At 44.8% G+C, this 17,100-nt stretch overlaps 1 protein-coding gene across 5 annotated transcripts in view; it reads right to left on the bottom strand.

Annotated features, from left to right (window-relative positions):
• The window catches only part of CREB3L3 (cAMP responsive element binding protein 3 like 3), a 330,836-nt gene that overhangs the window by 7,827 nt on the left and 305,909 nt on the right, over positions 1-17,100 (bottom strand). For all 5 annotated transcript variants that reach the window (XM_063914872.1, XM_063914871.1, XM_063914870.1 and 2 more), the window contains 3 exons: positions 2,867-2,935; positions 2,616-2,700; positions 746-842 (listed from right to left, as the gene is read on the bottom strand). In XM_063914872.1, coding sequence (XP_063770942.1) covers positions 746-842; positions 2,616-2,700; positions 2,867-2,935 — 251 coding nt within the window. The remainder of the gene's footprint in view (positions 1-745; positions 843-2,615; positions 2,701-2,866; positions 2,936-17,100) is intronic.

Here is a 17,100-nt window from a genome sequence, read left to right as displayed (position 1 = left end):
ATTTGAAGGCCTTGCACTAAGTGTGTTACTCTCAACAAGAAATCCTGGATGTTCAGGATTACAAATATGCTTTCATTAACATCATACATCTGGTACAAGGCTACTCACCTTATATGGTGCATGTCAACATATGATGGACCTATTTGAATTCACTATTGGCCTACCCTCATTTTTATTTTTCACAGATTTTTACACCTGAGAGCAAGAGGTGCTCTAGCGTTAGCCATCATATTTTAAAAGGGATGAACTTTCTGTTATTATGTTTTGTTGCACTTTTGTTTTCTTGTAATTACACTGAACCTTTGATCAATTGCATTCTGGTTTCATTGATTATGTCTAATGCCTATACATACCATCTGATTTGCACACATTTGGAAACCTTGTGAGACTTTGTTGGGCATTGAGGGGTTATTCAGAGTTGTCAGCAAACCAGAAAAGCACACTAATGGGCAAAACCATGTTGCACAGCAGGGGAGGCAGGTGTAACATGTGCAGAGAGAGTAGATTTGGGTGGGGTGTGTTCAATCTGCAATCTAAATTGCAGTGTAAAAATAAAGCAGCCAGTATTTACCCTGCACAGAAGCAATACCACACACCCAAATCTAAATCTCTCTGCACATGTTACATCTACCCCACCTGCAGTGTAACATGGTTTTGTCCAATTGCTAACTTTTTTGGTTTGCTAGCAAACTCTACCATGAAAGTACTGCAACAGCAAAGAAGAACATTGTAAATTAAGATTTACCTCTGACAGGAAGGAAATCATTGCCCTCTTGGTTTTTGTTTCTTGTAAATTGGCTCATGGAGGGGAAGATGATTAGAGAGAAAGACAGCAATAGTACCTGCAAGTGTTAAATATATTAAAATAACAAGCTGGAGGAGAAAGGAATGAAGACTAGTTTTTACTTTGCATACTATTTATACTAGAAATAACATAGTAATAGTGCATGGATAACAGTTGTTATTATCAGTCAGGACTTTGATATGCTGCTTTTACCATGCACATTTCCATCTAGATCATCAAACCCACAAAAAGTTTCACAAAACACATTTATAAAGGAGGCAATCACTAGACTGCCTGTCAGGATACCGGCATTGTGACAATGCCACCGCCGGAATCCCGACATGCTGTGAAATCCCGCCGCCGGAATCCTGCCGCCACAGGCTTTTCTCTCTCTCTCTGGGGTGTCCACGACACTTACAGAGGAAGAATATAACCTGCATGGCGAGCGCAGCGAGCCCGCAAAGGGCTTTCTAGCGCTCACCCCACTGCTGGCATACTTGTGGCCGGGATCCCACTGTCGGGATCATGACAGCCGGGATCCCAGCCACCGGTAATACGTATGTATTTCATTTATAGGGGCATATGCAATCATTTATGAGTTTTACTGCACAGGACTATTCAATTATTTAGCTTTTTCCCCATGCAGTAACCCACTGATTCCACATAAAATGCATAATCTAATGGGGTTTCCATTTGTGTTACTTACCAGAGCTGCATTTTTATTATTACTTATATGGAAAAGTGAACTCCCTGCTAATTAACATGTGGGGTATCTGCAGTGGTGCCAAGAGGGGGTACTCTTTGCCCGAGCCTGTTGGAGGGTCCCGCGTCCCGCTGCCCCCTCCTCGTTCCCCAATGCAGAGAGCTGGCAGGAAGAGGTAGAACTGACTGCCGCTGCTCTCCCCAGCCCAGCACACGCTACTCAGTGCTGTATGCTGAGCTAGGGAGAGAGGGGCGGCAGCAGAGCCGGCCTTAGGCATAGGCAAACTAGGCAGTTGCCTAGGGCATTTGGTATGCTTATGGGCACCAGCAGCTTCTGCTGATTAAAATGATATGCGGCATGCCTATATTCTGTGTGTGACTGCGGCTGTATCTGCATACAAAATGCTACATTGCAGTGTAGTCCTGGAAACCACTATAATGTAGCATTTCATATGCAGATTCAGCCGCAGTCACACACAGAATATAGGCATGCTGCATATCATTTTAATCAGCAGAAGCTGCATGTGCATCCTAGCCACATAGTAATGCAAATAAGATGCATTTTTATAAACAAAAGGCTCCCGACATTTGCAGAGCTACCAGCTGACTCATGGCAGGCATCTCCTGCAGAACTAGCGGCTGTGCTAGGGGGCACAAGCCAAAATCTTGCCTAGGGCATCATATTGGTTAGGGCCGGCTCTGGGCGGCAGCCTGTCCTCCCTCTCTCTCTCCTTGGGTGGGTGTAGGAGCAAGTGATAGCATCCCGCACCACTCTCCACCTGCATGGAAAACGGATTTTTGTTTTTCTTATGGGCATTAGACAAACAAGTGCAAGGGCTTTAAAACAAATGCACTGCTTGCTTTATATGTTATACAATACAGAAATTCCCTTGTGGTCATAAATTAAGTTTCTGGTGAGATAGTCACTAAATTCAGGGGAAATTAGTTAAAAGGCAAAACCAGACGGGTTTTGGATTTAAACTAATTGCTACTTTAAATCTAGAGACCATCTTGTCGGTATAGCGCCAGCTCCCGCAAATAATGGGTTATTATATTTGGTTCAGTAACTTCACACTTATTTTCCCTTCGAGAATAATTATTAAAATGCTTAATTATTAAGATTGCTTACTGCCACACAGGTGCCTGTCTGAGCTGCCTTTCCTGCAGACTGGGAGACCAAGGACTGAAGTTTGCGCAGTTGCTCAAGAAGGGACCTAAGTACATAGAACATAAGGAGTCAGTGAAAGATTTTCACAACAACCTATATACATTTGTGACAGTAACTTTCACAGAATCACACATTTCCCATCCTTCCAGTCTGTCTCTACACCTAACATATACTTTAAAGAACTTTTCAATTGTCAAACATATGCCACTCACATGTTGTGTTTCTCCAGCTGAAGAACTTTACGCTGAAGCTCCTGATTCTGGGCTGTGCATGCAGACATCCTAAGATAAACACAGAGTATGTAAAGTATGCATTATATCCCCAGACAACACCTATTTATGTACTTCTAGGTGCTTCACTTCTTGAACTCATGTAGATCTTCTAACTCGGACTTGTTTCGGGGAATAACTCCAGAAGCAAAGGCCATAGATAATTTACTCAAAAGTCAGCCCCTTTAAGAGGAAATATATATATATATATATATATATATATATATATATATATATATATATATATATGTATGTACATTACTTCTCTCTTCTTCCTGTACTCCATAATGGGAGCAACTTCTTTTGAAATGGAAAGTTGATATCCCTAACTTTATGGAAATATTGGCTAATACTAGTCGTTGTAAACAGTCTCTCAAGCTCTTACATTCCACATATTTGCAAGACGTACACCTCCATACCCTCCACAGGGCATATATTACCCCTCTAGAGCATAGACGTATGTCACAAACAGACGGGTCGCTGTTTAAAATGTGGCGTATCCTCTGCCTCTTTTCTGCATTGTATGTGGGAGTGTAGAAAACTTAAACAATTTTGATTTAAACTGTTAACTGTTTTCTCTACAATTAACCCCTGACCCTCTGGCATGTGTGTGCCTACATTTTAAGAACTGGTTGTTAGGACCAAACAAGCAAGTTTTCCTTCTCCTACTCCGTACCCTACTTACACTGGTAAAAAAAAATGTATTTTAACTCATCGGGTAAACTGTTCAGCTCCCTCCCTGATGGAGGTACAGCAAAAGCTTCTTCAAATCCTATAGTTTGATAGGAAAATATACGTTTTGGTAAGAACTTACCGTTGATAACGGTATTTCTTCTAAGTCCACAGGTTCCACAGGATAACAATGGGATATGATGGCGCAACAGCGTATTGGCACCAAACGATCACAAGCTTTCAGTCCTCCCAGGATGCAACGGGCTCGTCCATATACCCCCGCCCACTGGCTCAGGCAAATCAGTTGTATTCCAAAGCATTTAGGCAGGAGCATCATGTAAAGCCCTAATCAGGCGAGAAGAACACACATGCACACCCTTCCGTAAAAGAAGGAAGAGGTTTAGTGAGTAGAAAGATCCTCAAATCAGGTGCGTCAGGGTGGGATCCCTGTGGAACCTGCGGACTTAGGAGAAATACCGTTATCAACGGTAAGTTCTTACCATAATGTATATTTCTCCGGCAGGGTCCACAGGATAACAATGGGACTTCCCAAAGCAATTTAGTGGTGGGGACGCTCCTGATTAGACAGGAGAACCTTTCGCCCAAATTCAGCGTCATGAGAGGCAAAAGTATCCAAGGAATAATGTCTAATGAATGTGTTAATGGAAGACCATGTGGCTGCCTTACATATCTGTTCTGTTGAAGCATCATTTTGTGCTGCCCATGAAGGACCTACCTTACGAGTAGAGTGAGCAGAGACATTATCCGGAACAGGGAGATCAGCTCGAGAATATGCTTCTGAAATCGTCATTCGAAGCCATCTTGCCAGTGTTTAGTAGCAGGCCAGCCTCTCTTGTGAAATCCTTAGAGAATGAAGAGAGAATCTGTATTTCTGATGGCACTGGTACAATCCACATAGATCCTTAATGCCCGGACTAAGTCCAGCGACATATCTTCCGCAGAAAGTCCCAATACCTGAAAAGCCAGGACTACAATTTCTTCATTAAGGTGGACATTAGACACCACCTTCGGAAGATACCCAGATCTAGTTCTTAGAACTGCTTTATCTGGATAAAAAGTCAGAAAAGGAGAACGACAAGACAGCACTCCTAAATCTGATAATCTTCTAGCTGATGCCATAGTCAGTAGAAAGAGAACTTTAGCTGTCAACCATTTAAGATCCACTTTATTAAGTGGTTCAAATGGAGCAACTTGAAGGGCTTTCAGGACTAAATTTAAGTCCCAAGGCACTGTAGGAGGAACAAAGGAAGGTTGAATGTGCAGCATTCCCTGGAAGAAAGTACACACATCCTGTAAATTGGAACCATAAAGTCAGTGCTGAAACTTGTACTCTCAAGGAAGCCACCTTCAAACCTTTATCCATTCCTGCCTGAAGGAAATATAAGACCCTAGAAATTTGAAAAGATTTTGGGTCCATATTTCTTTCACTGCACCAATGAATATAGGCCTGCCATATTCGGTGATAAATTAGTAGATCTGGACGTTGAGGGAGCAGAAGTGGAGCATCCATCGATATTCTCTGCAGATCTGTGTACCAATGCCCTCTCTGCCAAGCCGGAGCTATTAGAATCACGGCACCCTTTGCTTCTTTTATCTTCCTCACCACCCTGGGTAGCAGGATGATCGGAGGAAACAAGTACGCCAGATGAAAATCCCATTTCACTGACAGGGCGTCCACAAGGATAGCTCCGGGATCCTTTGTTCTTGACCCGTACACGGGTACTTTGTTGTTCAGACGGGACGCCATGAGATGTATGTCTGGCAAACCCCACTTGTCTACTCGAGTCTGAAAGACTTCCGGATATAGAGCCCATTCGCTTGCTTGAATGGCATGTCGAATGAGAAAGTCTGTTTCCCAGTTTAGGACTCCCGGAACGAATACTGCAGACAATGCTGGAAGATGGAGTTCTGCCCATTTTAGTATGTGACGTACCTCCTTCATTGCTGTTTGACTGCACGTTCCTCCCTGATGGTTGAGGTACGCTACCGCCATTACATTGTCCGAGCGGGTCTGGACTGGTCTTCCTTGAAGAGTGTCCTTTGCCTGAATCAGTGCCATGTATATGGCCCGAAGTTCTAACAGATTTATTGGCAGGCAACTTTCTTCTGCGTTCCATTGTCCATGGAACCATAATCTTTCAGACACTGCTCCCCAGCCCTGAAGACTGGCATCTGTTGTCAGGATCTCCCACTCTGATTCCCTTTGTCTAGATGGGATGTTTGTAGCCACCAGGCTAATGACTTTCTTGCCTTGTGTGAAAGTACCATAGTCTGTTTCTTTACTGTCTGATGTATTCCATTCCATCTGACCAGAATCAGACGCTGCAGATGTCTTGAGTGGAATTGTGCATACTCCACCATGTCGAATGTTGACACCATCAAACCCATCAGTCGCATCGCTGCGTGGATTGATATTGTTTGACTGTGTTCTTGACTATACCTTGGCTATCTTGTCCCGAGGTAAAAATATTTTCTGCAGACTTGAATCCAGTACAGCCCCCAAGTGAGTCATCCGTTGTGATGGCACTAGAGGTGATTTTGCCCAATTTATGAGCCATCCGTGCCTCTGCAGACATGATATTGTCTGTTGGAGATGGTCCAGTTATATTTCCTGTGATTGTGCTAGAATTAACAGGTCGTCGAGGTATGGAAAAATTCTAATCCCCTGCTTGCGAAGATAAGCTGCCATAACCACCATGATTTTGGTAAACATTCTGGGTGCCGTGGCTAACCCAAAAGGTAATGCCTGGAACTGAAAATGCTGCTGGAGGATAGCGAACCTGAGGTAACACTGATGGGACTGTGCTATAGGAACATGTAGGTAAGCATCCTGAATGTCCAGGGATACCATATAATCCCCTGATTCCATGGCCAAAACTATGGAGCGTAACGTCTCCATGTGAAACCGAGGTACCCAAATGTATTTGCTCAGCATTTTGAGATTGAGAATTGGCCGAAATGACCCATTTGGCTTCTGAACCAAAAAGAGGTTGGAGTAAAACCCCTGTCCTCGTTCTGCAGGGGGTACTGGAATGATTACTCCGGACTGAAGCAATTTCTGAACTGCTTCTTGCAAAGCCCTGGCCTTCGTCTCTACCCGAGATGGGCTGGTGCAGAAGAACCTTCGAGGAGGATGCTTCTTGAAGGGAAAAAACATAACCCAGAGATACCACTTCTTGCACCCAGGCATCTGTTGTAGACTGCTGCCATATCTGTGCAAACTGAAGAAGTCGGGCCCCTAGCATGGGGTCCCCCAGGAGGAGGCCCACACCATCAAACTGATGGATTTTTCTCTAGTTTTGAGGCTGGCGTTCTGGTAGCCCATTGCTTTTTTGCCTTACCAAATTTATTGTATTGGGGCTGCTTACGATCACTTTTTCCTTTTGCTTTTCCTTGTGACCCAAAGGGCCGAAAAGCGGGACCCCTACGTTTGGGGTTATATGTGGAAGGGAATTTTACCTTTTTGTAGCCTGCTTCTGATTCCAGAATATCTGTTAATTCTTTACCAAACAGAATGCATCCAGTAAAAGGCAAAGATTCCAGAACCTTCTTAGATTCTGAATCCGCTTTCCATGCATGTAACCAAAGTGCTCTGCGAGCAGCTATTGTTGAAACTGATGCCCTGGAGGCGATAGTGCCCATATCTAATGCTGCTTCTTCCAAGAATATTGCAGCCTGTTTTATGTGCGCTATATAGGATTCTTGCTCCCTTGAAGGTGCTGAAAGACTGTCTTCCAGTACCTCTATCCAGGCAGCAACTGCTTTTGCCATCCAAGCTGAAGCCATAGCTGGCCTTATGACTGCCCCAGACAGAGAAAATATGGTTTTCAGAAAACCATCCACTCTCCTATCCGTGACATCATCCAATGACGTTGATGGCAAAGGCAATATAGATTTTTGCACTAATCGAATGACATGCGTATCTACTTTGGGAGCCATTTCCCATTTTAAACAGTCCCCAGCTGTAAAAGGATAATTGGAATCCCATTTTTTGGGAATTCTGTGTTTTTTACTGGGTGTAGCCAAAGCCTCTTCCATGATTTCCGTAAGCTGTTCTGACCCTGGAAACTCAGTCTTACCTGCTTTGGGCCGTTTAAATACAGGTGCCTTGGTTTTTAACACAGGCTCTGTTGAATCCTCTAAGGATAGAATGGCCTTTATTTCTCTAATTAGCTCAGCTATATCCTCTGAGCTGAGACCTTCTACTTGTTTATCGTATGCCGAAGTAGAGTATATAGAGCTTTCATCGTCCGATGAATCATCCTGTGTAGCCTGTGAAGTTGACGGTTTACTTACACTTGGTTTATCAGCTTGTCTTTTAGAAGAAGCTGGTGAGGCAAATGATATACCATAAGTAGGGAGCTGCATGTATAGGTTATTAGTGTACCCCATTCCTGGTAACGAAGCTGTAGGAATTACCTGTTCAGCTATACTGGACAAGGTCTGTGCAAACATCGCCCAAGGTGGATCTATCTGTACCTGTCGTTGAACAGGGATCTGCTTTGTAATCTGCTGAAACACAAAACAATTTGCACATAAACCATCCTGTACCAGATCCTGAGAGGATAATACAGTTTTGCAAGACAAACATGATATGAGTGTTGGTATTACTGTCAGTGTACCCTCGTCACCTTTGGTGCTCTCAGACATGATAAATAATCAGCACTTTCACAGAGTACTACACAATTTGTGACTGTAATCACTTTAACCTTCTAAAGTGATATCAATCTGACCCTACACATGCACCGACATTGAGGACCAGAAGAAACAACTGACAAACATATATTAAAGTCGGCAATCACGCTAGCAGTCAGTCACATGTTATATATTAGTCACATGAGCACATAATCAACTATAAACACATTTTAAAGTATGTAAGAGTACATATTACTGAATTATTTTTTATACAGATCTTAAAGTATTCAGACGCAATGCGAAGAAAACCACAGTAATGTACACAGACTTATATGCAATAAGCACTTAAATTTAACTATTCATACTGACAAAAGTAGATAGAATTTTAGTGCTGTATAACCCTTACTCAGTAGAGTGGGATACAGGGAGACTCACCTCACTTCCAAGATCGATCAATACGTTAGCGAACGCTGAGTGGACCCATACGCTACTAGTGTACACTGCCGCTCCGGGAACTCTTAAGTGGACACATATGCACTGTGCATACAGACGCACTGGTCATACAGACGCCTGTACTGCAACCAGGTCTCCTCGCGGTAGCGCTTAGTGAACACAGATGCAGCAGCCTATGCTGCGACCGAGACCCCTCGTGGTAGTGTCTGAGACGGCAGTGAGGCAACAGTTCATGGCTGGAGACTCGAGGAAACTGGTCATAAACTGGGGGGAGAGGCTACCAGGAGAGCATTTAACTCCCTACCGCTGACATCAATCCTAGGGATCGCAGCGTCATACTAACCCTGGTGCCTTATGATCCCTAAGGCCTAGCGCTGGAGCACCCGTGGTGGCGGCGCATCAGCTACTGTTTGGTCTCCTCCCAATACAGTGCGGCTGTGTCCGTATTCCCCGACTACGTGGAACTGATGCCTTACCTTCTCCCCGTGCTCCGGCCACAGCCTGGTAATGTCTGCTGGACCTGCTAGTATGTCCGACACAGACGCCTGTCGAAACAGCACTGTATGCGTGGGTAAGCATTGTTGCAACCCGGTGGAGAGTTGTTGGAGCGAATAAGAAAGCTTAGGGCTGCCAAGAACAGCAGCTCTCTGACCATGGTCCGGCTCCTGCTGCACCAAACAAAAAACTGATTTGCCTGAGCCAGTGGGCGGGGTTATATGGATGAGCCCATTGCAACCTGGGAGGGCTGAAAGCTTGTGATCGTTTGGTGCCAATCCGCTGTCGTTCCATCATATCCCATTGTAATCCTGTGGATAACCTGTGGACCCTGCCGGAGAAATGATGTATTCTGATGTGGAAAATGGAGCATTTAACTTCTATGTTAAATGTAGTTCTTACATTAGTAATCTCCACCCAATTACATATATCAAAATATTTGACTGTAATGTAACTAGTTACCAGATAAATCATCATAAATAACCATAGTTGATTCTTTGGGTATCCGGACTCCAGGTCTACAGCACAAAGGTCGACACACCTTAGGTCGATGCCAATTGGTCGACACACCTTAGGTCGACATGGACAAAAGGTTGGCATGGACAAAAGGTCGACATGAACAAGGTCGACATGATTTTTTCACGATTTATTTCTTTTCTTGAACCTTTTCATACTTAACGATCCACGTGGACTACGATTGGAACGGTAAAGTGTGCCGAGCGAATCGGTAGCGGAGCGAAGGCACCATGCCCGAAGCATGGCGAGCGAAGCGAGCCATGCGAGGGGACGCGGTGCACTAATTGGGGTTCCCGGTCACTCTACGAAGAAAACGACACCAAAAAAACATAAAAAACTCATGTCGACCTTTTTCCATGTCGACCTTGTTCCTGTCAACCTTTTGTCCATGTTGACCTAAGGTGTGTCGACCAATTGGCGTCGACCTAAGGTGTGTCGACCTTTGTGCTGTCGACCCTCAGTCCCAGACCCGATTCTTTGACCCGCGGTGTGTTTCCTATTCCTTCTTGCTCTCAAATTGGGTAGAATTATGCTGCAATCCATTTCCCCTCTTCCTTATACCTCCTCTTCTCGTTCATGTTCTTTCCCTTTGTGCATGGATCCTTTACCCCCCTCCATCCCTCTTCTTTTTTTAACTTTTTTATGTGTTTCAATTTTTATAGTTTTAGAATTAATTAAATTGTTGATTAAGTCACTGGTGGTTGGAAGTCTTGTCACGACTTCTATATCTTATTGGAATTTACTCCGGGATGTTACGTAACTATCTACCAAACTCGGGTCTTATGCAAATCCACCTACAGTGCCTTGCTAAAGTATTCACCGCCCTTGGCTTTTTACCTATTTTTTTACATTACAACCTGTAATTTATTTTTTTTTTATCTGAATTTTATGTGATGGATATGCACAAAATAGTTTAAGTTGGTGAAGTGAAATGAGAAAAATTGCTATAATTTTTTTTTATAAATACAATTTTTAAAATTGATATGTGCATATGTATTCACCCCCTTTGCTATGAAGCCCCTCAAAAGTTCTGGTGCAACCAATTACCTTCAGAAGTTACATAGTTAGTGAAATGAAGTCTACCTGTGTGCAATCTAAGTGTCATATGATCTGTCAGTATAAACACACCTTTTCTGAAAGGCCCCAGAGGCTGCAACACCACTAAGCAAGAGGCATCACACCATGAAGACCAAGGAGCTCTCCACAAAAGTCAGGGACAAAGTTGAGAAGTAAACGTCAGGGTTGGATTTTAAAAATATATTCAAATCTTTGATGTTCCCACGGAGCACATTAAAATCCATTATCTTTAAATGGAAAGAACATGGTACCACAACAAACCTGCCAAGAGAGGGCCGGCCACCAAAACTCACAGACCGGGCAAGGAGGGCATTAAACAGAGAGGCAGCACAGAGACCAAAGGTAACCCTGAAGGAGCTGCAGAGTTCCACAGCAGAGACTGGTGTATCTGCGCATGTGACCACAATAAGTCGTACACTCCATAGAGCTGGGCTTTATGGAAGAGTGGCCAGAAAAAAGCCATTACTTAGTGTTAAAAATAAGAAGGCACGTTTTGAGTTTGCCAAAAAGCATGTGGACGACTCCCCAAATGTAAGGAGGAAGGTGCTCTGGTCCGATGAGACTAAAATTTAACTTTTTGGTTACCAAGGTAAATGCTATTGCTGGCGCAAACCCAACACATCCCATCACCCCAAGAACACCATCCCCACAGTGAAACATGGGGGTGGCATCATGCTGTGGGGATGTTTTTCAGCAGCAGGGACTGGGAAACTGTTTTGAGTTGAGGGAAAGATGGATGGTGCTAAATACAAGGATATTCTTGAGCAAAACCTGTTTCAGTCTGCCTGTGATTTGAGACTGGGACGGAGGTTCACCTTCCAGCAGGACAATAACCCGAAGCATACTGCTAAAGCAACACTCGAGTGGTTTAAAGGTCATTTAAATGTGTTGGAATGGCCTAGTCAAAGCCCAGATCTCAATCCGGTTAAGAATCTGTGGTCAGACTTGAAGATTGCTATTCACAAGTGGAAACCATCCAACATGAAGGAGCTGGAGCAGTTTTGCCTTAAGGAATTGGCAAAATTCCCAGTGGCAAGATGTGACAAGCTCATAGAGACTTATCCAAAGTGACTTGTAGATGTAATTGCTGCAAAAGGTGGCTCTACAAAGTACTCATTTTAGGAGGGTGAATAGTTATGCATGCTGAAGTTTTCTACAACGCCGTCTCAGAATGGCAAACAGTTTCACTAACAAACTGAAAAAATATGCATTTTTGGAGTTTGATTGATTTCACAATCCCTACATCTATGGGGAGTATGAAATTATCAGGGCAAGGCTGTAACAAGGAGATAAGAGTGATATCTCTTTCGTTACAGCCTTTGATGAATGAGGCTGGGGTGAAAAAAAAGAAAATTTAATAATTGTAAAAAAACAAACATTTAAGTGATCATGAATATGCCCAAAGATCAACCACTTTTCACATCCACACAAACCCAAGCAAGCTACTTAATCTGTAGCTTAACCTGTCTCCCACTCCCCTTAAGATTGTACCTTGGAAAACGTTTATTTATTGCCGATACCCTAAGAACCCAACCTATCCACTTGTATTGAAATCATAAATATTTTAGAGATGAGCGCCTGAAATTTTTCGGGTTTTGTGTTTTGGTTTTGGGTTCGGTTCCGCGGCCGTGTTTTGGGTTCGAACGCGTTTTGGCAAAACTTCACCGAATTTTTTTTGTCGGATTCGGGTGTGTTTTGGATTCGGGTGTTTTTTTCAAAAAACACTAAAAAACAGCTTAAATCATAGAATTTGGGGGTCATTTTGATCCCAAAGTATTATTAACCTCAAAAACCATAATTTACACTCATTTTCAGTCTATTCTGAATACCTCACACCTCACAATATTATTTTTAGTCCTAAAATTTGCACCGAGGTCGCTGTGTGAGTAAGATAAGCGACCCTAGTGGCCGACACAAACACCGGGCCCATCTAGGAGTGGCACTGCAGTGTCACGCAGGATGTCCCTTCCAAAAAACCCTCCCCAAACAGCACATGACGCAAAGAAAAAAAGAGGCGCAATGAGGTAGCTGTGTGAGTAAGATTAGCGACCCTAGTGGCCGACACAAACACCGGGCCCATCTAGGAGTGGCACTGCAGTGTCACGCAGGATGGCCCTTCCAAAAAACCCTCCCCAAACAGCACATGACGCAAAGAAAAAAAGAGGCGCAATGAGGTAGCTGACTGTGTGAGTAAGATTAGCGACCCTAGTGGCCGACACAAACACCGGGCCCATCTAGGAGTGGCACTGCAGTGTCACGCAGGATGTCCCTTCCAAAAAAACCCTCCCCAATCAGCACATGATGCAAAGAAAAAGAAAAGAAAAAAGAGGTGCAAGATGGAATTGTCCTTGGGCCCTCCCACCCACCCTTATGTTGTATAAACAAAACAGGACATGCACACTTTAACCAACCCATCATTTCAGTGACAGGGTCTGCCACACGACTGTGACTGATATGACGGGTTGGTTTGGACCCCCCCCCAAAAAAGAAGCAATTAATCTCTCCTTGCACAAACTGGCTCTACAGAGGCAAGATGTCCACCTCATCTTCACCCTCCGATATATCACCGTGTACATCCCCCTCCTCACAGATTATCAATTCGTCCCCACTGGAATCCACCATCTCAGCTCCCTGTGTACTTTGTGGAGGCAATTGCTGCTGGTCAATGTCTCCGCGGAGGAATTGATTATAATTCATTTTAATGAACATCATCTTCTCCACATTTTCTGGATGTAACCTCGTACGCCGATTGCTGACAAGGTGAGCGGCGGCACTAAACACTCTTTCGGAGTACACACTTGTGGGAGGGCAACTTAGGTAGAATAAAGCCAGTTTGTGCAAGGGCCTCCAAATTGCCTCTTTTTCCTGCCAGTATAAGTACGGACTGTGTGACGTGCCTACTTGGATGCGGTCACTCATATAATCCTCCACCATTCTATCAATGTTGAGAGAATCATATGCAGTGACAGTAGACGACATGTCCGTAATCGTTGTCAGGTCCTTCAGTCCGGACCAGATGTCAGCATCAGCAGTCGCTCCAGACTGCCCTGCATCACCGCCAGCGGGTGGGCTCGGAATTCTGAGCCTTTTCCTCGCACCCCCAGTTGCGGGAGAATGTGAAGGAGGAGATGTTGACAGGTCGCGTTCCGCTTGACTTGACAATTTTGTCACCAGCAGGTCTTTCAACCCCAGCAGACCTGTGTCTGCCGGAAAGAGAGATCCAAGGTAGGCTTTAAATCTAGGATCGAGCACGGTGGCCAAAATGTAGTGCTCTGATTTCAACAGATTGACCACCCGTGAATCCTTGTTAAGCGAATTAAGGGCTGCATCCACAAGTCCCACATGCCTAGCGGAATCGCTCCCTTTTAGCTCCTTCTTCAATGCCTCCAGCTTCTTCTGCAAAAGCCTGATGAGGGGAATGACCTGACTCAGGCTGGCAGTGTCTGAACTGACTTCACGTGTGGCAAGTTCAAAGGGCATCAGAACCTTGCACAACGTTGAAATCATTCTCCACTGCGCTTGAGACAGGTGCATTCCATCTCCTATATCGTGCTCAATTGTATAGGCTTGAATGGCCTTTTGCTGCTCCTCCAACCTCTGAAGCATATAGAGGGTTGAATTCCACCTCGTTACCACTTCTTGCTTCAGATGATGGCAGGGCAGGTTCAGTAGTTTTTGGTGGTGCTCCAGTCTTCTGTACGTGGTGCCTGTACGCCGAAAGTGTCCCGCAATTTTTCTGGCCACCGACAGCATCTCTTGCACGCCCCTGTCGTTTTTTAAAAAATTCTGCACCACCAAATTCAAGGTATGTGCAAAACATGGGACGTGCTGGAATTTGCCCATATTTAATGCACACACAATATTGCTGGCGTTGTCCGATGCCACAAATCCACAGGAGAGTCCAATTGGGGTAAGCCATTCCGCGATGATCTTCCTCAGTTGCCGTAAGAGGTTTTCAGCTGTGTGCGTATTCTGGAAAGCGGTGATACAAAGCGTAGCCTGCCTAGGAAAGAGTTGGCGTTTGCGAGATGCTGCTACTGGTGCCGCCGCTGCTGTTCTTGCGGCGGGAGTCCATACATCTACCCAGTGGGCTGTCACAGTCATATAGTCCTGACCCTGCCCTGCTCCACTTGTCCACATGTCCGTGGTTAAGTGGACATTGGGTACAACTGCATTTTTTAGGACACTGGTGAGTCTTTTTCTGACGTCCGTGTACATTCTCGGTATCGCCTGCCTACAGAAGTGGAACCTAGATGGTATTTGGTAACGGGGGCACACTGCCTCAATAAATTGTCTAGTTCCCTGTGAACTAACGGCGGATACCGGACGCACGTCTAACACCAACATAGTTGTCAAGGACTCAGTTATCCGCTTTGCAGTAGGATGACTGCTGTGATATTTCATCTTCCTCGCAAAGGACTGTTGAACAGTCAATTGCTTACTGGAAGTAGTACAAGTGGGCTTACGACTTCCCCTCTGGGATGACCATCGACTCCCAGCGGCAACAACAGCAGCGCCAGCAGCAGTAGGCGTTACACGCAAGGATGCATCGGAGGAATCCCAGGCAGGAGAGGACTCGTCAGACTTGCCAGTGACATGGCCTGCAGGACTATTGGCATTCCTGGGGAAGGAGGAAATTGACACTGAGGGAGTTGGTGGGGTGGTTTGCGTGAGCTTGGTTACAAGAGGAAGGGATTTACTGGTCAGTGGACTGCTTCCGCTGTCACCCAAAGTTTTTGAACTTGTCACTGACTTATTATGAATGCGCTGCAGGTGACGTATAAGGGAGGATGTTCCGAGGTGGTTAACGTCCTTACCCCTACTTATTACAGCTTGACAAAGGGAACACACGGCTTGACACCTGTTGTCCGCATTTCTGGTGAAATACCTCCACACCGAAGAGCTGATTTTTTTGGTATTTTCACCTGGCATGTCAACGGCCATATTCCTCCCACGGACAACAGGTGTCTCCCCGGGTGCCTGACTTAAACAAACCACCTCACCATCAGAATCCTCCTGGTCAATTTCCTCCCCAGCGCCAGCAACACCCATATCCTCCTCATCCTGGTGTACTTCAACACTGACATCTTCAATCTGACTATCAGGAACTGGACTGCGGGTGCTCCTTCCAGCACTTGCAGGGGGCGTGCAAATGGTGGAAGGCGCATGCTCTTCACGTCCAGTGTTGGGAAGGTCAGGCATCGCAACCGACACAATTGGACTCTCCTTGTGGATTTGGGATTTCAAAGAACGCACAGTTCTTTGCGGTGCTTTTGCCAGCTTGAGTCTTTTCAGTTTTCTAGCGAGAGGCTGAGTGCTTCCATCCTCATGTGAAGCTGAACCACTAGCCATGAACATAGGCCAGGGCCTCAGCCGTTCCTTGCCACTCCGTGTGGTAAATGGCATATTGGCAAGTTTACGCTTCTCCTCCGACAATTTTATTTTAGGTTTTGGAGTCCTTTTTTTACTGATATTTGGTGTTTTGGTTTTGACATGCTCTGTACTATGCCATTGGGCATCGGCCTTGGCAGACGACGTTGCTGGCATTTCATCGTCTCGGCCATGACTAGTGGCAGCAGCTTCAGCACGAGGTGGAAGTGGATCTTGATCTTTCCCTAATTTTGGAACCTCAACATTTTTGTTCTCCATATTTTAATAGGCACAACTAAAAGGCACCTCAGGTAAACAATGGAGATGGATGGATTGGATACTAGTATACAATTATGGACGGGCTGCCGAGTGCCGACACAGAGGTAGCCACAGCCGTGAACTACCGCACTGTACTGTGTCTGCTGCTAATATATAGACTGGTTGATAAAGAGATAGTATACTCGTAACTAGTATGTATGTATAAAGAAAGAAAAAAAAACCACGGTTAGGTGGTATATACAATTATGGACGGGCTGCCGAGTGCCGACACAGAGGTAGCCACAGCCGTGAACTACCGCACTGTACTGTGTCTGCTGCTAATATATAGACTGGTTGATAAAGAGATAGTATACTCGTAACTAGTATGTATGTATAAAGAAAGAAAAAAAAACCACGGTTAGGTGGTATATACAATTATGGACGGGCTGCCGAGTGCCGACACAGAGGTAGCCACAGCCGTGAACTACCGCACTGTACTGTGTCTGCTGCTAATATACAGACTGGTTGATAAAGAGATAGTATACTCGTAACTAGTATGTATGTATAAAGAAAGAAAAAAAAAACCACGGTTAGGTCACTGGTATATACAATTATGGACGGGCTGCCGAGTGCCGACACAGAGGTAGCCACAGCCGTGAACTACCGCACTGTACTGTGTC

Source organism: Pseudophryne corroboree, chromosome 1 (assembly GCF_028390025.1).
Source record: "Pseudophryne corroboree isolate aPseCor3 chromosome 1, aPseCor3.hap2, whole genome shotgun sequence".
Lineage (NCBI taxonomy): Eukaryota > Metazoa > Chordata > Amphibia > Anura > Myobatrachidae > Pseudophryne > Pseudophryne corroboree.
The sequence above is the reverse complement of the archived record's forward strand: the minus strand, read 5'-3'. Positions and strand labels throughout refer to the sequence as shown.